At 34.3% G+C, this 23732-nt stretch overlaps 1 protein-coding gene across 1 annotated transcript; it reads right to left on the bottom strand.

The window, feature by feature from the left end:
- Positions 1-12568: 12568 nt before the first annotated feature.
- LOC104108073 (1-aminocyclopropane-1-carboxylate oxidase 3-like) lies at positions 12569-23397 on the bottom strand. The gene is made up of 3 exons (XM_070198450.1): positions 23290-23397; positions 13731-13794; positions 12569-13449 (listed from the first exon to the last, which is right to left on the bottom strand). Exons 1-3 carry the CDS (start codon positions 23395-23397, stop codon positions 12701-12703), a joined length of 921 nt encoding a protein of 306 aa, XP_070054551.1. The 3' UTR covers positions 12569-12700.
- Between the last annotated feature and the right edge of the window lie 335 nt (positions 23398-23732).

The following is a 23732-nucleotide window of genomic DNA, read 5'->3' as shown; positions in this document are numbered from 1 at the left end:
AATTCCACTAATCCACAACTTGCTACAGTGTGGTTATACTTGATATTAACATGTTTGGCTATAAAATTATAAAATCATGGAACCCTGAGAATTCTTTACAATGTTCAAATACTCAAAGAATCTTCTTAGCCAAACAACTTCTTATACCATAGATGCACAAGCTAGAACCTAGATTCCACAGTCTAAAGTGTCGTGCAAGTTTATTTTTTTTTTTACTTTTCATGAAGTGATTGTAACAACAAATTTTCGCATTCAGAAAAATAAATAATCTAAGATTAGAAAATTACGTAACAAATGTAGTATTTGATTTCAATAAATGATGAATGTTATAATCACTATGGTATTCCTCTGATTCTTTAAGAATATGAACTATCTTGATGAGCTTGATTTTGATTTTGATTCAAGGGCTTGTAAAGCTTGGTCTTGAATCTCCTTTTTGAACTTGAATTTGGATTTGATTACGAACAAGTAATTTGATCTTGAATGCCATGGTATTTGATTTGACTTCGTTCTTGTAGCTTGAGTGCTTGAACTTGTAGCTTGTAGAGAATTCTGCAGCGTTTGATCCACGAGCTCTCTGCTTGCTTCTTGTTATCACTTATGGTATCTTCTAGCTTTATGAAAACCTCTATTTATAGTTGTAGGGAGTGGTGTGACTCTGCGATTTGATTGGTCCGTTGAACTGACCAATACCGTCTAGACACTTGGCAGAATTCTATTGCTTGTTGATTTGACTTGGTATGCCATCCTTTCTTGACACATGGCATGATTTTATTGGCTCATTTATTTGGCTTGGATTGCCACATCACTTGACACGTGGCATGATTTTATTGGCTCGTTCTTTTGACTTGGATTGCCACATCACTTGACAAGTGGCATGAGCCTGGGCTTTAAGATGGGCTAATAATCGTTTGGACCTTGGGCTAATGAAGTAGACTTATCATTTAATTTGTAAGTCCAATTAATAGATTTGCCCAACACATATATATTGGTTTTAAATTATTAGCTCAATTTACTAGTCACAATATTTGTTTGGACTATTGGCGTGAATTTAATATGGTCTAAATTATTTTATGGATTCAAATCTGATAAAATTTAAATGCGTACAAATGCCCCTAATTTAAGATTTGTCGAATATTAATCTTTCGAGACTAGGCTTGAAGTATATGTGATAATTTCTCTTTCGCTTTATCTATTTAATTTGACGCTTGCTTCATTTGAGTATTTGACACCGTACGAAAATGCTGCAAGGCCACCAGTGTTTGAGTTGTAATCACTAATCTCTAATCACTAGGCTATGTAAATTTATTAGCCACTTTAGTTTAGTATGTCACATTCCTCTCTCCATTACGTTAATATCTTATACATTTGTCTTCCAATTAGAAAGGAATCTCATATCCTTTCTTTAAGGATGTAAACACACAATCAAATTTCCATATGAACATACATCCGAGAGATACATCAGATTTCAAAAGTAGAATCACAGTAGCGTTTGTATCCTTACCAAGTAATTTCTTTCCACCCTCTAAATAACCTTGTTGCGTTAGAATACTTTTCTTTGCTTGTCTAATGGTAAGCTTCACTGCTTCAGATGCCCATAGCCGTTGGCCGTGTGACATTCGCATCATGATTTGCATTCCATGAGCATGGTATATAATTAATATCATTCAGGTATACTGGCAATTGATTTATGCATCAAAGAACTCTTCCGGCACTTAGTCAAAATTGCGTTGTTAGGGAAGTTGGATATTTGTAAGCCTCCATCGAGACCCTAGATAACTTCTAACTGCAAAATCTATGAAGCAGATAACCACAAATTAACAATAATCATGCATACTCTGCCCCTTACATGAAAGCTGGAGTTTTGCAGTACTGTGCCTTGTCATGCGGGGAAAAGAATCAATGAATCAGTTATTCACACAAAAATTCATCTGGTTTTCTGGATGCAGCTATACAAATCTGTAACCTTATCTGTTTTGGGAGAATGTGCAGAGAAAGAGAACCGACTTATTTTTTCGAAAAATATATTTGTTCACACTAATAATGGCCCAAATGTCCCTAATGGGGCATTATGGTAACTTCTCACGGCTTTTGAGGACATAATGGATAATTGTGCATTTTTATTTTCCATCTTTATCCTTTAGCAGATTTTTATTTTAATTCAATTTTTTCAAACAACTCTCTCTCATTATTTTAATTGCATTATCTTCCCACAGTGGCGGATCTATCTTATGAGGTAGGGGTACCACGACATCCGCTTGCTTCGCTAAAATTCTTACTATGTACATAATATCTCTGTTAAGTAACGTATATATGGATAGAGTGACACCCAAAAGTCACAAAGTGGAAGCGGGTGCCATTGGTTCAGCCTTCCCTTTGAAGGCTTTCTTTGGCCTCATGAATGCAAGTTCGATTCCCTGTTGGAGCAGCTCCTTTGATTTTTTATTTTTTTTACTTATTAAGATTTTCTTTATTTTCAGTTGAGCCCTAGCGCCTCACCTCTTTTCCTTCTTTTTCTGCTCTTTCCCTCATTTTCTTCCTTTTATTACTTGCTAAGTCTCTCTTCTTCATTTTCTTAACTTTCAGTCCTCATTTTGTTTCTATCATTATACTTTACTTTATGAACAATTATTTTCTATAGGTAATTTGAATTGATTTTAATTAGCATATAATTTTTTTATTTTTAATGAAACGATATTAATTTATATATTGGAATATAATTTGAGCAATATCTTCTATTGGGTTTTGAAAAAAATTAAATGGCTTGATTGATAGTCGTTTTGAGTCGAATATCATAGGTTGAATGTTGAAGGTTTATCTTTGAAAATAATTGTCATATAACTCAATAATTAAGATGGAAAAATAAACAAAGAACAATACAAGTAAATTAATCTAGTCAAATAAAGAATATATAGTGTAGTTAAGCTACTCTTTAAGCAAATATTTATATTGGAGGCGTTCTTTCATAAAATATTATTTTTCTTTTGCATTTTTATTTAGAATGTGTTTAAATTAATCGTTAAAAGTTTGAACTAAAATCGAACTTATTTGCTTTGTGAATGAAGGGCTTATTCAAATTAACCAAAAATTAAGCGAACCGACCCATTATTCCTAATCTGTCTTTGTAGCTACTGACATGTATACTGTATGCATAACATGGTGGCATCCGCAACCTTCGAATCCCGGATCCGCCTCTGCCTTCCCAAGACTTCTTTCACATATACACATGCATGGTTACATCATTTTCCAGAAAGAACTCAATGCACATATACATATACTATACCAAATGAAATACATTGAAATATACATATAGTATGCTAGAAGAAATACGTATAAAATTAAACTACTATACTCATCTTGCATTGGTCACTTTCTAACCCTAAACTCTTAAATATATAGTGCTTCACCTAAGAAGCTTTTTCAGCTCCCCATTTTTCTATCTTTGTTTTCTCCTTCTTCATCTCTTATCTTTCTTTTAGAGTTAAGGGTTGGATTAAGGAATGGGGGACGAGAAGAGGAATAATGCTTCGAAAGTCTATATTGTGGTAAGAGACTTGGATTATACAACTCTTGGCATCAATGTGATCCTATGGTTACTGGTGTCAAGGGTAGCATCTTCAAGGCTTTCAAATCATATGATGAAGCCATAGAAACGTTCAATGAGTTCAGAAAAAGTTGTCAAGTTGATACTATATCGGCATCGAAGGTGTATGTAGTATTTCGTGGTAAAAGGCCCGGATTATCCAAGTCTTGGTATGAGTGTGCTTCTATGGTTATAGGTTTCAAAGGAAGCATCTTTAAGTCTGACAATCTTATGATGAAGCCGTAGTAACATTCAATGAATTCCAAGAAGGAAATGCTGACAGTGAAGAACCATCTTCAAATTCGTTTGTAGATGAAAGTGGTGTAGGGGTTGAAGGTGACAACGGAACAAGTGTTATTTCATCTGTGTTGTTAGCTGAAATATTTGTAGGGATGATGATATCAAAAAAATGTTCAGTTTGATTTTTAATAAAACTATTTTTCCCCTTATGAACTGAATGTTTTATCTATATTGTTGGATCTTAAATGAAAAGTTTAGTTCTAAGTGTCAAAGTGTTATCATCTACGGACTAAATGTTAAGTAGTTATAAGCGTTAGATTCACTTTGCACCTGTTTTAAACCTTACTACATTGATTCATGATATTCATCAGATTTTGGACATTGTCTGGAATGATAGATGAACTTTTCACATTTGTTTGATTATGGAAAATTAGAGTAATGTCAGATTTTGGACACTGTTTGATTCATCTCTAAAAAATTCCTTCTTTTGACAAGAACTTGGGAAGTTTGCTTCATAATTACTTCTTCTATTCTCAACTATCCTCAACTTTTTTACATATTTCTTAACAATACAATTTCCTACTGTCCAATGTTTGTGTCATAAGTTCAATGTGTTATCTTAATTTGGCAAAACATTGACCAACTTTAGAGGACTTAATTAATCTTTACAAATGCTACTCTTAGTTCTTTCATTGTATTAGGCATCAAACGAACAGTTGCACTTTTGAAGACAATATAACTGTTTTGTTAACTGGAATCAAACGATCATTTAAGTAAAAAACAAAAAAAGGTTCAAAGACATAATAATATAGTTTCATTAATAATAGATTTCATAGCATCACTAAAACATAATAAGATCAATAAAAACATCACCATAAGGGGTAGACAACTTCATAGACTATTAGAAAAATATCACAATAAGCAAAAGACAACTTGAGAGAAAACTTCATAATGCATGGACTACTCAATCTTCTGGGTCACAGAAAGAGACTTGGTGGTCTTGGAGGCAGATTCAGTGTCACAAGTGATAGAAATAATAGAATTGCTCTTAGCTCCATTCTGGACGGATGGTGTGGCATATCATCAAGCATGATATAAATTGAAGTTAGCAGATGCTCCTCCAACGTGACACTTTTTAGGTAATTAATGCTTGAGTCACGAACCACCCTCTCAAGCAATTCATTAACCTCATGCTTCAGCTTAGTAAAGTCACGCTTAAGATCTTGGTACAAAATATTATGACTAACGGATGAACCATGGAGTGACTGTTCAACAACTTTCTTGATCAGAGTCTTATCCATCGTTATGCTTAGATGTAGTAGTAGTTTCGGTTTGTTTGTTTTATGTAGGGTACTTATCATATGAGAAAAATATATAGGGAGAGTTATAATAGCTATTCCACTTCCCAGTAGGACTTAAAATCTCTTTGTAGAGACCCAATGCGGCCATTACACTTCCCAGTAGCCACCTCCACTCCTCCATGCGGACATTACACTTTCCAGTAGCCCATTCCACTCCTCCATGTAACTATTACACTTTCCAGTAGTCAATTTCACTCCTCCATGCACCATTACACTCCTCCACGCAACAATTACTCTCCTCCACGAGTACAATTACTTATAGAAGCTTGTCTTTATCCATCCGCCTATACAGATTTTGGATAATTTTTAATTTTTTTTAACTTCTGCTATATAGTGGCAGTGCCCTTCATAGGTTTTATCTCATAGTCTTAACCTTAGAAGACTTGAGTAATCCATGTAAAGGTTATTTGACCCTTCTTTAGGTTTAGGTTTTGGTTCTCTTTTGGTTTAGCTTCATTTAGGTTTAGGTTTAGGTTTTGTTGGTTGAATTCTAATTAATAACGGACCGGTCTCTAAAATTTTGTATTGGTTAATACACTTTTTTGATTTTTCGTGTTGATTTTTCCACTTCTCTATGAACAAATTAATGTCGATTTTTAGATTTCTTTTAAAAGATATGCTTCCCAATCTTGTTCTTGTTTGTAAAAGGAAAGAAAAGAAAAGGGGGACTTGGCCTAAACGATGAATGCTAAATAATATCTTAGTTGCAGTTCCAGTTTAGTCATATTATGCACTAAATATATTAAATAATTTTCAGTTTAAATAGGCTTTTTTTTAATCCAGTAGTCTTCTCAAAATAAATAAATATAACAATAATCATTGGAAATAATACAAACAATATTATATGGAACAATCATATTAATCTAGAAACATGTTCTTATAATACTACTTTGATCCATTTGAAATCTTTACATATAACTAAAAGCACATATCGAACTAAGCATTAGGTGTTCCTTACACTTCAACAAAGAAGATCGCAACCCCTGATGTAGCCTCAAATAGTTCAAAGAGAAGAACATTCCCTTTCTTCAGATTATTGTCGACAATAAATTATTTCCACCCCTTAACGAGTCTTCTCCGAATACCACCTGCGAGAGTCACAACCCACTCCTTCCCATTACGTAGAAGGAGTGGGTTTTATCTCATAGTCTTAACCTTAGAAGACTTGAGTAATCCATGTAAAGGTTATTTGACCCTTCTTTAGGTTTAGGTTTAGGTTTTGTTGGTTGAATTCTAATTAATAACGGACCGATCTCTAAAATTTTGTATTGGTTAATACACTTTTTGATTTTTCGTGTTGATTTTTCCACTTCTCTATGAACAAATTAATGTCGACTTTTAGATTTCTTTTAAAAGATATGCTTCCCAGTCTTGTTCTTGGTTGTAAAAGGAAAGAAAAGAAAAGGGGGACTTGGCCTAAACGATAAATGCTAAATAATATCTTAGTTGCAGTTCCAGTTTAGTCATATTATGCACTAAATATATTAAATAATTTTCAGTTTAAATAGGCTTTTTTTTAATCCAGTAGTCTTCTTAAAATAAATAAATATAACAATAATCATTGGAAATAACACAAACAATATTATATGGAACAATCATATTAATCCAGAAACATGTTCTTATAATACTACTTTGATCCATTTGAAATCTTTACATATAACTAAAAGCACATATCGAACTAAGCATTAGGTGTTCCTTACACTTCAACAAAGAAGATCGCAACCCCTGATGTAGCCTCAACTAGTTCAAAGAGAAGAACATTCCCTTTCTTCAGATTATTGTCGACAACAAATTATTTTCACCCCTTAACGAGTCTTCTTCGAATACCACCTGCGAGAGTCACAACCCACTCCTTCCCATTACGTAGAAGGAGTGGGTTTTATCTCATAGTCTTAACCTTAGAAGACTTGAGTAATCCATGTAAAGGTTATTTGACCCTTCTTTAGGTTTAGGTTTTGGTGGTTGAATTCTAATTAATAACGGACCGGTCTCTAAAATTTTGTATTGGTTAATACACTTTTTGATTTTTCGTGTTGATTTTTCCACTTCTCTATGAACAAATTAATGTCGATTTTTAGATTTCTTTTAAAAGATATGCTTCCCAGTCTTGTTCTTGGTTGTAAAAGGAAAGAAAAGAAAAGGGAGACTTGGCCTAAACGATGTATGCTAAATAATATCTTAGTTGCAGTTCCAGTTTAGTCATATTATGCACTAAATATATTAAATAATTTTCAGTTTAAATAGGCTTTTTTTTAATCCAGTAGTCTTCTTAAAATAAATAAATATAACAATAATCATTGGAAATAACACAAACAATATTATATGGAACAATCATATTAATCCAGAAACATGTTCTTATAATACTACTTTGATCCATTTGAAATCTTTACATATAACTAAAAGCACATATCGAACTAAGCATTAGGTGTTCCTTACACTTCAACAAAGAAGATCGCAACCCCTGATGTAGCCTCAACTAGTTCAAAGAGAAGAACATTCCCTTTCTTCAGATTATTGTCGATAACAAATTATTTTCACTCCTTAACGAGTCTTCTCCAAATACCACCTGCGAGAGTCACAAGACAATCCTTCCCATTATGTAGAAGCATTATTTTAACCGAAAATAGGAGGAAGATAGTCACAGATACTCTTTGGAAGAAACTGCAAGAACATAATGTAACGATAGGGCTCAAGGTTCATTGCTAGTTGGGATAATCAATAGTTATCAAATAATGAAAATTTTAAAAGAAAATTACCAGATCATCACACTTAATATACGATCTGGGCACGTTCATCCTAAACCATGGATAGAAATTATCTTCAATCCATCTGTTAGCATTCATGTTTAGAGTATCTAGTTTGTTTGGGGAGTTAAAAATATTGTTTAACATTTTAACTTGTGTTTAAGAGATATATAAAGAGTCAAAACTTTTAATTTCCCTCCAATCGCATTATTACTTTTCCCTTCGAAAATTTTATTTGACATTTTAGTCCAAAAATGTCATCTTGTTTTCCCTCCTAATAAAGAAGCTAGAATACATTTAAGTCCTAAAATTTAATCATATTTTCCCTTTTATTATAATTAAGATTAACCAACAAAAAATATATAGAATTATATATTGACTATTATATAAACGGACAATATGACCTTAATGAATGAAATTATGTATTGGCTATGTATAACATAGGCCATATGACTATAACCTTAGTCAATGGACTTATGAATAACTATAGGCCGATACGTATGACCTTAATGAATGAAATTATATAAACGGTCAATATAACTATGAATCACAACGATATAATTAACATAAGCCATATGAATAAATCCTTAGTCAATGGACTTATATGGTTGCTATGAATAACTATAGGCCGATATGTATGACCTCAATGAATGAAATTATAGAAATAGCTATTATATAAGCGGTCAATATAACTATGAATCACAACGATGTAATTAGCATAGGCCATATTATTATAACCTTAGTCAGTGGACTTATATAATTGCTATGAATAACTATAGGCCGATACGTATGACCTTAATGAATGAAATTATATATTGGCTATTATATCAACGGTCAATATAACTATGAATCACAACGATGTAATTAACATAGGCCATATGAATAAATTCTTAGTCAATGGACTTATATGGTTGCTATAGGCTGATACGTATGGACTTAAAGAATGAAATTATATAAACGACTATTATATAAACGGTCAATATAACTATGAATCACAAAATATTACTATAACCTTAGTCAATGGACTTATATGGTTGCTATGAATAACTATAGGCCGATACGCATGACCTTAATGAATGAAATTATATATTGGCTATATAAACGGTCAATATAACTATGAATCACAACGATGTAATTAACATTGGCCATATGGATAAATCCTTAGTCAATGGACTTATATGGTTGCTATAGGTAGATACGTATGACCTTAATAAATGAAATTATATAAACGGTCAATATAGCTATGAATCACAAAATATTACTGTAACCTTAGTCAATGGACTTATATGGTTGCTATAGGCTGATACATATGACCTTAATGAATGAAATTATATAAACGACTATTATATAAACGGTCAATATAACTATGAATCACAAAATATTACTATAACATTAGTCAATGGACTTATATGGTTGCTATGACTATCTATCTATAGGCCGATACATATGACCTTAATGAATGAAATTATATAAACGGTCAATATAACTATGAAATGATGTAATTAACATAGGCCATATGAATAAATCCTTAGTCAATGGACTTATATGGTTGCTATAGGCCGATACATATGACCTAATGAATGAAATTATATAAACGACTATTATATAAACGGTCAATATAACTATGAATCACAAAATATTACTATAACCTTAGTCAATGAACTTATATGGTTGCTATGAATAACTATAGGCCGATACGTATGACCTTAATGAATGAAATTATATATTGGCTATTATATAAACAGTCAATATAACTATGAATCACAACAATGTAATTAACACATGCCATATGAATAAATCCTTAGTCAATGGACTTATATGGTTACTATAGGCCGATACGTATGACCTTAATGAATGAAATTATATAAACGACTATTATATAAACGGTCAATATAACTATGAATCACAAAAAAAATACTATAACCTTAGTCAATGGACTTATATGGTTGCTATGAATACCTATAGGCCGATACATATGACCTTAATGAATGAAATTATATAAACGTTCAATATAACTATGAATCACAACGATGTAATTAACATATGTTATATGACTACAAACTTAGTCAATGGACTTATATGGTTACTATTAATATCTACTTATTATTATGGTTTGAATTAAATAATTTAACAATTGAGGTCAAAATGAACATTACACAGGGACACTTAATTCATTAATATTTCATAATTAAATTGCTAATTAGGTACCAAATCTAACAATTGATGTCAAAATTAACATTACAAGGGGACTAAATATGCAAAATACACATTTTAATTAGGTTCCAAATCTGCATTTTACTAAACTTTATGGTCAAATATGCCTTTTTGAATGGTTGGCCGTGTATATATACACATTCACCCACACAACCCTATAGACATAAACACACACTCTTACACAAACCCTAGAAAACCAACTATGGAATCCTCTTCCAGCTCTGCCAAACGATCCCTATCTTACTCCTCTTCTGATGATAACGAGGAAGAGCATAATCCAACATTTGAAGTGCTTATGAAAGATTCATACATCAATCACGACTATCTGGTAATCCAATATTTTTTGGTAATTGGCTATCTGGTATACATCAATCATGGGGGGTTTGGGCTAAATGGTTTTTTCTTCTGTTTGCAGCATATTCCAAAACGAATCTACGAACATCTTCCTGAAACAAATAACACCGCGCTTCTTCAATATGGTGGCAAAGAGTGGTTTGTAAAATTGACCATTGGTGAACGAAGAAGGCTCTAAGAAGGTTGAAAAAGGTTTGTGGTGGAGAATGATATCAAGCGGGGTTGGGTCGTTAAATTTGAGTTGGTTGAAATTGCACCATTGTTTGTTGTCTTCAAAGTGCAAGTGAAAGGACAAGGAACTTCTGAAGACTCGATTGAAATTAGTTAGTTTTTAGGTTATGTTAGTGTTGTTTTTTCCTTTTTTTAGCTTTTATTTTTAAGTTTATCCAGTTATGGTATATGTACTTTTATTTTCTATTGAACTATGAATGATATCAAATTTCTATTTCATCCAGCTCTCATGTGTTTTTGGTTATAACTATATCTTTTTTTTTTCATTTTTTAAATGATATCAAAAGACTAAAACAATCTTGAATTCGAAAGGAGTTAGGAAGAGTAAATAAGAGGTGTAAATGCTTTATTGAGAAATTAAATGGTTGGTATGAGAATAGTTTTGTTAGTAAATAGGATTCAATATCTACATGGGGATTCAAAAATTATAGTTATCAATACCATTTTGATAACCGAAGTAGTTAATACAATTCAACTAACATCATTAATTTTGACAACAACTCTATTCAAACCAAACCAGATAGTCGCACCAATAATAGGTTGTTCGTTCACTGACTGAATTCTTTAGGCTAACTAAAATTGAGGATTCATTAGGCTAACTACAATGTAAATAACTTTGGTGGTTAAATTATTAGGCTAATAAATTAAGATTCTTTTTTTCGGTAGTCTTACTATGTCCCATGATTGTGATTATTATAAGGGATCTCTCTATGCAAAGTATATCTATATTTCATAATAAAAATTGCTACTTAGGATTCAAATTTAGGATGAAAAATGATGAAATTAGTATTAAAATACTATTTAATTAGCACTTAAACGATGGGATACAAAGCTGTCAAAATTGAACTAAGAAAAAACTTAAGAGGGAAAATTAACATTCAAAATTTTTGAGGAGGGTGTTTGAATTTTTTTTTTGGACTGGGTTGGCCCCATATATATAGTCTTAAATACTCAAACCCTAAAGACCTAAAACACACTCACCTATAAACCCTAACTATGGACGCCTCTCCCTCTACCAGACTAACCCTATCTTATTCTTCTACTGGTGATAATGAAGAACACAATCATCCAACATTTGAAGTGGTTATGACTGATTCATACATCAACTACGACAATCTGGTAAATTATTATGTCCTTTAAACTTTATTTCTTTTAATTTTACAATAACTTCTTGAGTTAATCCTAACTGAATTTTTTTACATAAAATACTTTTGTTTCTTATACCTTAACTCGAGAAAAAATATATATGCATCAGTATTGTGTATATATATTTTCTTGTTTCAGTTTCATATTTTTCGAAAACTTAATAGTAATGTTTTTTGTTTTTCTTTTTTTAGTATATTCCAAGAAAAATCTACAATCATCTTCCTCCAAATAGTGGCTTGTATCTATGAGCATTGGTGATCGAAGAAGGTTCAAAGTAGGCTGAAAACTTTTTGTTTTGGACAATTATGTCAAGCGAGGTTTCGTCGTCAAATTTGTGTTAGTTGATGTTGCACCACTGTATGTTGTCTTCAATGTTCAAGTGAAGGGAGAAGGAACTTCTGATCATAATCCGATTGAAATTGATTAGTTTCTAGGATGTGTTTGTGTTGATTTATCCTTTTATTATCTTTTATTTTCATGTTGTTTTAGTTATGGTAGTTGTGCTTTTGATTTTCTGTTAAACTATTGATGTTATGAAATTTCAATCTTCATCACATTTTTTTTAGTTAAAAGGAACTTTTTTTGAGAACTTCACAATAAACTCCTCTTAGACGTCTTACTAGCAAGAGTAGATGAAAAAACCCAAGTTGCATAAAAAGAGAAAAGTACCCCCACAAATTATTATTACATCACCGTAATCTTAATACTAAGCCATTTTCTTCTCATTAATCAGTTTTCTAATTAATACTCCATCAAACAGTAGCTATTGGGGCAGAGTTGACAGCAGTTTCCACAACCTTCATTGCTTCAAACCTTGGCTCCTTAGCCTAGAATTTAAGACCTGCATATAATTTCATATAGTCCTCAAAAACAAACTTGGGATAAATGACTTTGTTCTCTTTCTCCAACAATTCTGGTGATGGATAGATGAGATCATCACTCCCCGGGTTATAGAAGGAAGCAATGGACATTCTGTTTCCATCAGGCTGGGCAATCACCCTATGCTCCACACTCTTGTACTTTTCATTAGTAATCACCTCAAGTTGGTCGCCGAGGTTGATGATAATAGAGTGGCGCATTGGTGGAATGTCGATCCATTTGTCATCTTTGAGTAGTTGGAGACCACTGACTTTGTCATCTTGGAATAGAAGGATGATTCCACCAGCATCAGTGTGAGCCCTGAGGCCTTTAATCAAATCAGGCTTGGGACACGGTGGGTAGTTGCTAACTTTGGTGCCAAAAATAGGACCCTTTGAACCATAAAAGGCTTTCTTCAGGTAACCTTGCTCCAGTCCAAGATTTTCACAGAGCAAGTCCAAAAGTTGCTCTGCTAGTTTCTCTAGCTTTTCAGCAAACTTCTTCATGATTTTTCTGTATTCATCTTTAAGATCAGGAAGTTGTGAGATGTTTGAAAGAGGAAGGTGTTTCAAGAAGAAAGTGCTTTCCCAGTCCAAATCCTTAATTTCAGTCCGAATAGCTTCAAGCCCTTTACTTGCCACAATTTCCTTGAACCTTTGTTCCATACACTTGTTGTAGTGCCCCTTTGTCAAGTTCTCCATTGTGTCCATGAAACACCCTGGAAAAAAAATTCGAAGTACTTAAGCGCTATTAAGAAAGTTGATGTGCGCTAAATATATTATTTTAGGTGCAGAAAAGGACTATTATATGAATGATATCGATTGATCATGATAATATATGTATGAGATGCATTAAGAATGGTTTATGGTCTAAGGAGAGCCCTAAGTCCAAGTCAAGTTACAAATTTCATAATAGACTAAAGTTTCAAGTGAGTTCGCACAAGATCTAACTTCAAATGATCATAACTCTCATGATACAAAGTGTTATATAGTGTATTACCTATCAAATGAAAGATATTTGAGTCTGGTTTATAACTCTTAAACTGTTTGTCATTTTGACACTCCTACAAGAAGTTATGACCAAATTACCAAAGGCTAAAAAAATGCAATTCTGCGACCAATTCTGCGATCGCAAAATCGTTATGCGATCGCAAAACTATTTTTGCGATCGCAAAACTGTTTTTGCGATCGCAAAACTGGTCGCAGAATGACCAGAACAGTCCAGTTCTGGGCACCGATTTTGTGATCAATTGTGCGGCCCGCATACCCATTCGGCGGTCCATTATGCAACCGTAGACCTGATTTCGGAGGGTTAATTTTTTTATTTTTATAACCCGACCCCATTTTGATAAATAGGGTTTGAGGCTTATTTTGGGATAATTATCTGAAGATTTTAGAGAGAAGTGAAGAGTGTTCTAGAGAGAGGAAGTAGATGAAGTGTCTTGTTCATCAAATTCTTGTCCAAGCCTTGAAATCCAACAAGAAAATCCCTCAAGTTCTTCATCAAAGAGGTAAGGTTCCATACCCTAGTTTTTAATTTCGGGATTTAGATTAAAAGTAGGTCATAAAAAGTATAATTCTTGGGCGTGAGAGTACTATTTATACATGTATGAATTTATTATGGAAATATGAGTATTAATCAAATATTGAATCTCATGGTATAATGATTGGAAGCCATAAATTCTCAATTTAAATAAATACCCATTGTAGAAATTGAAAAGTGATTATTTGATGGAATTTTGTTGGTTGGGTAAGAATGGTTGGTCACACGTGTGATGTTAGGATTATAAGTTGTTAAATAATGATGGTGGAATGAATTATTGGTAAATGATGGTAGTTGAAAGAACTAATTCTATGGTTAAGAAATGTATAAATGTATGCCCACTAGGTGTTTGGTAAATTATCTAAATAGCCTAAACTATGGAATTGGTTACTAATGTTGGTTCCATTGGATGTTAATATTGTAGATTGAAGTTTCTTAGTATAGTAGATCGTTGTAATATCATTAAGGGGTGAATTTCAGTTTCATATCGTTGGCATTGAATTCAGGAGACAAGAAGGCATTTAGAGGCAGATAAGCACGGAATGGAATTTCTTGAGTATTGATTAGCTTGCTCGATGTTGGGTTCATCTTGTTGAGGTAAGTAATACTTCTACACTTGGAGCTGAGGGTATGAACCCTGAATATACGTATTATGTGATTTGGTTGGAGGTGATGCACATGGTAGGTGACGGGCGTGTGGGCGTGTACCGTTGAAATTATGACGTAATTGATTCCGTGAAATTTTATAGTAAACTAATCTTGGCATTTTCCTTGTATTGTCATATGTTAAAGGAATTTGAGCTGAGAATCATGTTAAAATCATGCTGAGGCTATATGTCAGTATTATTGAGACCCACAGATATCATATTGATGTTGAATTGTTTTAAATTGAAATTTGAAACTCAGTTACGTTCAGTCATTTATATCATATCTCAGTGTCTATTATTATTTATTGATACACCACATCATCATTTTTGGGCTGATTTTCATGACATTTTCGAGCCTGAGAAACTGGAGAGATTGATGACTGAGTGAGGCCGAGGGCTTGATGGTGAGGATGTTTATGGGATCGGGCTGCATGCCGCATCATGTTTTATTGATTTATGCCATGATTGGATTGTTATTGCGCTTGGGCTAAAGGAGCCCCTCCGGAGTCCATACACACCCCAGTGAGCGCATGTACCTACTAAGTGAGAGTGCCGAGTGATTGAAAGGACTGAGTGACTGAGAGGATTGAGTAACTGGGAGGACTGAGTGAATTGATACTCTGAGAGTATGCATATGATTTTATCACTATGTTGTATTGCATTGGTATGTACATTGACATGTAGGCATGAAGATGTACTTTCCTCATGCCATTTGAAAATGAAATTTCCTATTGTGGAAGAAATTTGTTTTTTTGGGAAATATCACAGTTTTTAGACTTACTCATATTTTGGTGATTTCAGTTAAAAGAATTGAGTTTTACTACTATACTTGAAAAAAAAATATTTATTTTACCGGAACTGTGAACGAGCTGAGCATTTTATTATTGAGTTATTCTTTGTGTTGCCTCAATTCTATTGTTATGAGATGTTACTGGATATGGGTGTGGACTCTGACCTTGGTACAAGCTCGTTACTATTTTCAACCTAAGGTTAGGTTTGTTACTTATTGAATACATGGGGTTGGTTGTACTCATACTACACTTCTGCACCTTGCGTGTAGATTTTGGATGTTGATGTTACTGTGCATGACGGGAGATTACATTGAAGATGTACCTGCGATCCAGTCACAACTGCCTCTTGTTCTTGGTAGGTTTAGAATTATTAATCTGTTCATGTATATTTCAAACAGATAATGTATTTTATTTCACACCAGCTTTGTAAATTCAAATCTTAGAAGCTCATGATTTGTACTACCAGTCCATGGGGACCATATTAGAGTCAGTTAAATATTAATTGAATCGAATTATTATTATTTGGCCTACCTAGCGGGTGAGGTTAGGTGCCATCACGGCTAGTTAGATTTTGGACCGTGACAAGTTGGTATCAGAGCTCTAGGTTCATATGTTCTACAAGTCATAACCAAGTGTATAGTAGAGTCTTGCGGATCGGTATGATGACGTCCATATTATCTTCAAGAAGCTACAAGGCATTTAGGATAATTTCCCATCTTTGTTTCCTTATCGTGCAAAATTTATTCAGCTTGAGACATAACTCTTTGAATTCCTTCCACACATTCGTGTGTGCATGTGAGCGCTCGGTATCAGCTATGCATCACTGGCTTGTGATTCCATGAACGAGGTTCGAAAAGTGTATTTTGTATTTTGGTAATGGGCCAGTCTAGAGGACTTGAGGCCAGGATTAGACCGTAGCTTAGGCTCGATAGTTTCAGTTGTGTGAACTTGTACAATTGGATTCATATGTCCAGTAGTGTCCCTATGAGTGAAATTTGTGGCTCGATGAATTGTTGGGTGATCATATGATGATTATATTGTGACCGCGAGATGTGTTCAGATTGTTTGAAAGTGACGAATTTTTTTTTTGCCTCGATTTGCTTGAGATGTAAAAAGGACTATTGGGTATTTGACTTCTGTCTCGATTTGACACAGAGTCTCGAATTCTGAATGTGTTGAAGGATCTTTCACGTGATGTAATTGTGGATCAAATTAAATTTTCGTGTCTTGTTGATGAGTTCAAACTCATGAAGGTTAAGTTATTGCGTAGGAGTTATGGCAGTAAAAAAGGTATAGAAAGATGCCAGTTTGAGGCTAAACATGCGGGTTATCACTTGCGGAATAAACTACAGAGGTGTGATATTTATAATGTTGTGTGGAGAATCTCCTTTTCTACCAGTAGGGCAGATGTATTGGGATTTGAATTTGAATTGATTAAGAAAGTTGACCTGACCGTCACGAGAATGAAGGCGAGCTTAGTAGACGATTTGAGGTACCATATAGGTTGTGATGCATGAGCTTGGAAAGAATTTAGTTAAATCTCACTACGGTGTTAGGGCAGTAATTGAATATGGGTATTGTGAATTATTGAATTTTTTGATCTATGACTTTGAGCCAAGTGGGGGAGCCTACTATTGACAATTCGATTTTATGGCTATAGGTTAAATTAAGTTTTGGTTCGAGACATACTTGTGGAGAAGTTATGACTACATGGGTTGAGATCGAGGATGACTCGAGTAAGGAAATTTCCTGAATACGGGATATAATGCACTTACAAAAATATGAAAAATCATGGAATGATTAAGTTGTAAATTGCAAAAAATGTAGTGTGCATGGAATATGAATTTGGCCAGTAGTGTTAAGGCAGTGGTTATTTCTTTGAGTGTTTTTGTGCTAATGGGGCATGTGTCTTTTGGCCCGTTTGGGTGGTGCATTTCAATTTTGAGCCGAGTGGGTGACTCATGAGAAAGTTCTAATGGGTCCGAGATTTATATATAGCAATTGAAAATTTTTCCGGACTTGTGTATGGATAGAATCTGAGATTTGCGTTTGATGGTATCGGGACTCACGGTAATTCTGTATGACTATGGATTCTACATTCCAGTATAAGAAAGGTAAACGAACAATTTTAAGTTCACATAAGGTCTCTTCAGAGTGGGTGTCTCAGTAGTGGTACTTATAGGGTGCTTAATAAGGAATACAATGGCTTATGGGCCTTAGGGCGGCGTGGCTCTAAGTTAGGATATCTTATAATGAGGCCTTACGAGTGTTTCGTGGCAATACTCTAAGATTTGGCGACAAGCGTGGCTTGGTTGAGTTAGAAAGATTCAATTCAGATAGCTTGGTTATGTGCGAATGGATTTCAAAGTGTTCTTGATGGTTTGAACCGGATATTTTCTACCTGTGTGGGGAACATGTTGTGTATTATGATTTCCTCCTAGAAGGGAGTAAATGGAAGGTTTCTAACTAACCGGGTTTGTAATTTGCTGGTGACTCAGAATTGATAATGAGATTCTCGTGCCTTTCACATGATGGAATGATAGATGTGGTGTGTTGTGCAGGATTAAGACTTACATTTGCAAGGTGGCAGTTCAGTCTTGAATGGAAGGCCACGAATTTTGGACAACATGGTCAGTTTTAGACACTTAGATGAATGTTATAACCGCTCGATAAATCTTGAGAATATTGCGCATTTCAGAAGGTACATTGTGTTTTGACTTACGGATGTTCACTGGTATTGCGATACTTACCTGATAGATAGACTGCTGATATTCAAATTATTGTTATATGGCACGAAAGAATTATGGAAGTATTCCTAATGGATGATCGGGCGTAAAAGGTGTGTTAGTTATTCAATTGTTGGAGTTGGGATCGGCTATATCGGTTTATGTGTTATGTGGATTTGGGGACTGGGAGTTCTCAGAAGAAAATTGTTTGGGGCCGCGGACTATGAAGGTGTGGCCAAGTTAACTAGATAATAGTACGGATTATGGTTAATTCATTGAGGACTTTTTAGAGGGCTTTTTATCCATGCTCAGATTGCGTTTGGGCTATAATAAGCTTGGAATCGACTGTTGTGCTTTAAACTGTGATGTTTCTCATATATGGTTTAATTGTCTTTCCTTCCTCTATACACTATAATATTATTGAGTAGGGTATTTGAGGAATTGAGCACATGCACCTATGGTTATTCTTTTCACGAAATTTGAGGAGTTGGTTAGAAATGTTGGGGTTGAATATTAATAAAGTGGTTAGGTTTAATGAGATGAGGTCATTGGACCTAGAATGAGTACTATCCAATTTGATTACGGTATATTTGGGAGAATAACATCGGCAGTGCACAAAGGTTTTGGAATGAGGTTTTATGGAAAGTGGGGTTTAATACTAGTACTTGGTTGGTTTTGAGTAGTTACTATGATCGGGAATGGTGTTGCGAATATGCGAATTGTATAGTATGTTGTGTGATTATATCTGAGGTTATGGTTACAACTTAATACAACTTGCTCAAATTTATACAGTGTGTAGATGTGAAATTCGGGTCTTGAAAAAAAGTTTTTTGATGTTGAAAATTAGATTCCAAGGTTTATGGGCTAAGGCTAAATTAGTAATTTTCAATTATGTGGTGTCATTAGGCCTATATGGGATAGGGTGACGTGGGATCACTTCGGGTATGCATGCGTGATAAGGTGAAATAGTGATTTGAAGGTTCAAACATGTCAAAGAAGAAGTATCACCCTGTGATCAAATATATATTGGATAGAAAAGTTTATGGTCATTTTCATACTAGAACATCTTAGAGTAATTGTTGGAGGTCGCCAAAGGTTTAGTTCGGGTGTTCGGCATAGATATTTAGAGTTGAAGAAAGTGAACGGGTTATTTTCAATAGTTTCTCCGTGAGGATGTTATGTGAATTTCTAAAAAGGGTAAAGTAAGTGTAGTCATATTATGCCTTATGAAATCATGAAGGGAATATTCCAAACTATGAGTATAATGTCTCCCTATTATTGTCCTCCGTGTACCCGGTGTTTCATGTGTCTATGTCTAAGGAGGTAGATGAAAATCCTTTGTCTATCGTTCCGGTGAAAGCTAGCGAAGGTGAAGTTAATGGATAATCAGCTTATAAGGGGTATCTATTTGTCATCCTTGTTAGATTAGTATGGGAGTTGAGATTGCCTCCGTTAATGTGTTATGGAAAAGTCTGTAAGTCGGGAAGGTCACCTTGAAGGCCGAAATTATTGTGGAAAGAAAATATTTTCGCTTGATTGTATAACAATTGGTTTTGATTTGAAAGGTACTTTCTAAGTGTTATGATTTAAAAACGCGCAGTTCCTGTCCGAATATCACTCTTGATAATATAATGCATGTAATGTTGAGATTAGTGTTGTTGATATACCTTGTGATGCTTTGTCGAGTTGTGGATGTGTTGATAGGGTGATTTTGGTGATTCTCTGGCAGGTGGATAGACCCAGTTATAGGAAAAACTCTGCCGAAATTTTTAAGAATTTGTAAAGATAGCCAAATTTTAAGGGCCATAAATAAGTTGAGATTTTGGAAAGGAAGTATAAGACCCATGTAGTCATAAGTGACTATCCATAATGATTACGGGTAAATGGATGGTAACTCTATTATTATAAGTGACTTGTAAAACATGACGAATGTTCTTAAGTGGGGGAGAATGTAACACCCCGGAAAAAAAAAATTCGAACTACTTAAGCGCTATTAAGAAAGTTGATGTGCGCTTATTATATTATTTTGGGTGCAGAAAAGGACTATTATATGAATGATATCAGTTGATCATGATAATATATGTATGAGGTGCATTAATAATGGTTTATGGTCTAAGGAGAGCCCTAAGTCCAAATCATGTTGGAAATTTCATAATAGACTAAAGTTTCAAGTGAGTTCGCACAAGACCTAACTTTAAATGATCATAACTCTTATGATACGAAGTGTTATATGGTGTATTACAAAATAAAAGATCTTTGAGTCTAGTTTCTAACTCTTCAAACCGTTCATCATTTGGACACTCCTACAAGAAGTTATGACCACATTACCAAAGGCTGGAAAAATACGATTCTACGACCAATTCTGCAATCGCGAAATTGCTTCTGCGACCGCAAAACTGGTCGCAGAATGGACCAGAACAGCCTAGTTCTGGGCACCAATTTTGCGATCAATTGTGCGGCCCGTATACCCATTCTGCGGTCCATTATGCGACCGCAGACCTGATTTCGGAGGGTTAATTTTTCTATTTTCATAACCCGACTCTATTTTGATAAATAGGCTTTGGGGCTTATTTTGGGACAATTATCTTATGATTTTAGAGAGAAGTGAGAGTGTTCTAGAGAGATAAAGTAGATGAAGTGTCTTGTTCATCAAATTCTTGTCCAAGCCTTGAAATCCAACAAGAAAATCCCTCAAGTTCTTCATCAAAGAGGTAAGGTTCCATACCCTAGTTTTTAATTTCGGGATTTGGATTAAAAGTAAGTCATAAAAAATATGATTCTTGGGTGTGAGAGTATTATGTATATATATATGGATTTATTATGGAAATATGAGTATGAATCAAGTATTGGAACTCATAGTATAGTGATTGGAAGCCATAAATTCTCAATTTAAATGAATACCCATTGTAGAAATTGAAAAGTGATTATTTGATGGAATTTTGTTGGTTGGGTAAGAATGGTTGGTCACACATGTGATGTTAGGATTATAAGTTTTTAAAGAATGATGGTGGGATGAATATTTGGTAAATGATGGTAGTTGGAAGAACTAATTCTATGGTTAAGAAATGTATAAATGTATGCCCACTAGGTGTTTGGTAAATTGTCTAAATGGTCAAAACTATGGAATTGGTTACTAATGTTGGTTGCATTAGATGTTAATCTTATAGATTGAAGTTGCTTAGTATAGTAGATCATTGTAGTATCATTAAGGGGTGAATTTCAGTTTCGGATCGTTGCCATTGAATTGAGGAGACAAGAAGGCATTTAGAGGTGGATACGAGCAGAATGGAATTTTCTGAGTATTGATTAGCTTGCTCGATGTTTGGTTCGTCTTGTTGAGCTAAGTAACACTTCTAAACTTGGAGATGAGGGTATGAACCCTGAATATACGTGTTATGTGATTTGGTTGGAGGTGACGCACATGCTAGGTGATGGGCGTGTGGGCGTGCACCGTTGAAATTATGACGTAATTGATTCCGTGGAATTTTATAGTAAACTAATCTTGGCATTTTCCTTGTATTGTCATATGTTAAAGGAATTTGAGTTGAGAATCATGTTAAAATCATGCTGAGGTTATATGCCAGTAATATTGAGACCCACATATGTCATATTGTTGTTGAATTTGTTTAAATTGAAATTTGTAACTCAGTCACGTTCATTCATTTATATCATATCTTAGTCTCTGTTGTTATTTATTGATACATCATATCATCATTTTTGGACTGATTTTCATGACATTTTCGAGCCCGAGAGACTGGATAGGTTGATGACTGAGTGAGGCTGAGGGCCTGATGGTGAGCATGTTTATAGGATCGGGCTGCACCCTGCAACATGTTTTATTGATTTATGCCATGATTGGCTTGTTATAACGCTTGGACTGAAGGAGCCCCTCCGGATTCTGTACATACCCCCCAGTAAGCGCATGTACCTACTGAGTGCGAGTGCCGAGTGATTTGGAAGGATTGAGTGATTGTGAGGTATGAGTGACTGTGAGGATTGAGTGATTGAGAGAACTGGGTGACTGAGAGGATTGAGTGATTGGGAGGACTGAGTGAATTGATACTCTAAGAGTATGCATATGGTTTTATCACTATGTTGTATTGCATTGGTATGCACATTGACATGTAGGCATGGAGATGTAATTTCCTCATGCCATTTGAAACTGAAATTTCCTATTGTGGAAGAAAGATTTGTTTTAAGGAAAAATCACAGTTTTTAGACTTACTCATATTTTGGTGATTTCAGTGAAAAGAATTGAGTTTTACTATTATACTTGAAAAGAAAATGTTTATTTTTCTGGAACTATGAACGAGCTGAGCATTTTATTATTGAGTTATTCTTTGTGTTGCCTCAAGTTTATTGTTATGAGATGTTACTGGATATGGGTGTGGACCCTGACCTTGGTATAAGCTCGTCACTATTTTCAACCTAAGGTTAGGTTTGTTACTTATTAAGTACATTTGGTCGGTTGTACTCATACTACACTTCTGCACCTTGCATGCAGATTTTGGATGTTGATGTTGTTGTGCATGGCGGGAGCTAGCATTGAAGATGTACCTGCGATCCAGTCACATCTGCCTCTTGTTCTTAGTAGCTTTAGAATTATTAATCTGTTCATGTATATTTCAAACAGATGATGTATTTTATTTCACACCAACTTTGTAAATTTAAATTTTAGAAGCTCATAATTTGTACTACCAGTCCTTAGGGAGCGTATTAGAGTTAGTTAAATATTAATTGAATCAGATTATTATTATTTGGCTTACCTAGCGGGTGAGGTTAGGTGCCATCATGGCTAGTTGGATTTTGGGTCGTGACAGTCCAGAAGATCATGATAGATCCCATGGTTTACCACCTCAAAGAAGCCCCAGTTCTCACAAGCATCCTTTATTGTCTCCATTGCTGCATCCCTTTGTTCAGTGTGAAGCAACTCCATGTTAACCACTGGGAAAGTCTCCATCTTTCTACTTTTCTTTCTCTGTATTTTTCTAGCTCTTTTTTACTGTGCAGGATACTCATCACATTGGTCTTCTTTACTATAACAATTTTTGTTTTTACATTATCATTCACAAAATCGAAATGGAATGATCAGTGATCATGTATTGGAAGAGTAAATATTTCATAGCGAAGTTAAATGGTTGGTATGCCATTAATGTGATAGTAAATAGGGAGTTTGTATTCAAAACAAATTGTACACTGATTTTACATTATTGCTAATTCTGAAAAAATAGGTATTGTATTAAAATAACTTTGGTATCCGAAACCATTAACTACAATACAACTAACACCAAAACA

This window comes from Nicotiana tomentosiformis, chromosome 3, assembly GCF_000390325.3.
Source record: "Nicotiana tomentosiformis chromosome 3, ASM39032v3, whole genome shotgun sequence".
NCBI classification, from domain to species: domain Eukaryota; kingdom Viridiplantae; phylum Streptophyta; class Magnoliopsida; order Solanales; family Solanaceae; genus Nicotiana; species Nicotiana tomentosiformis.
The sequence above is the reverse complement of the archived record's forward strand: the minus strand, read 5'-3'. Positions and strand labels throughout refer to the sequence as shown.

Coding starts and splice junctions, on each gene's coding strand:
- LOC104108073 (XM_070198450.1), bottom strand. CDS start 23,397: ATGGAGACTTTCCCAGTGGTTAACATGGAGTTGCTTCACACTGAACAA. Junction 13,795..23,289: donor ACTGGGGCTTCTTTGAGGTG/GTAAACCATGGG, acceptor AACTTCTTGTAG/GAGTGTCAAAATGACAAACA. Junction 13,450..13,730: donor AAATATCTTTCATTTGATAG/GTAATACACTAT, acceptor TTTTTTTTCCAG/GGTGTTTCATGGACACAATG.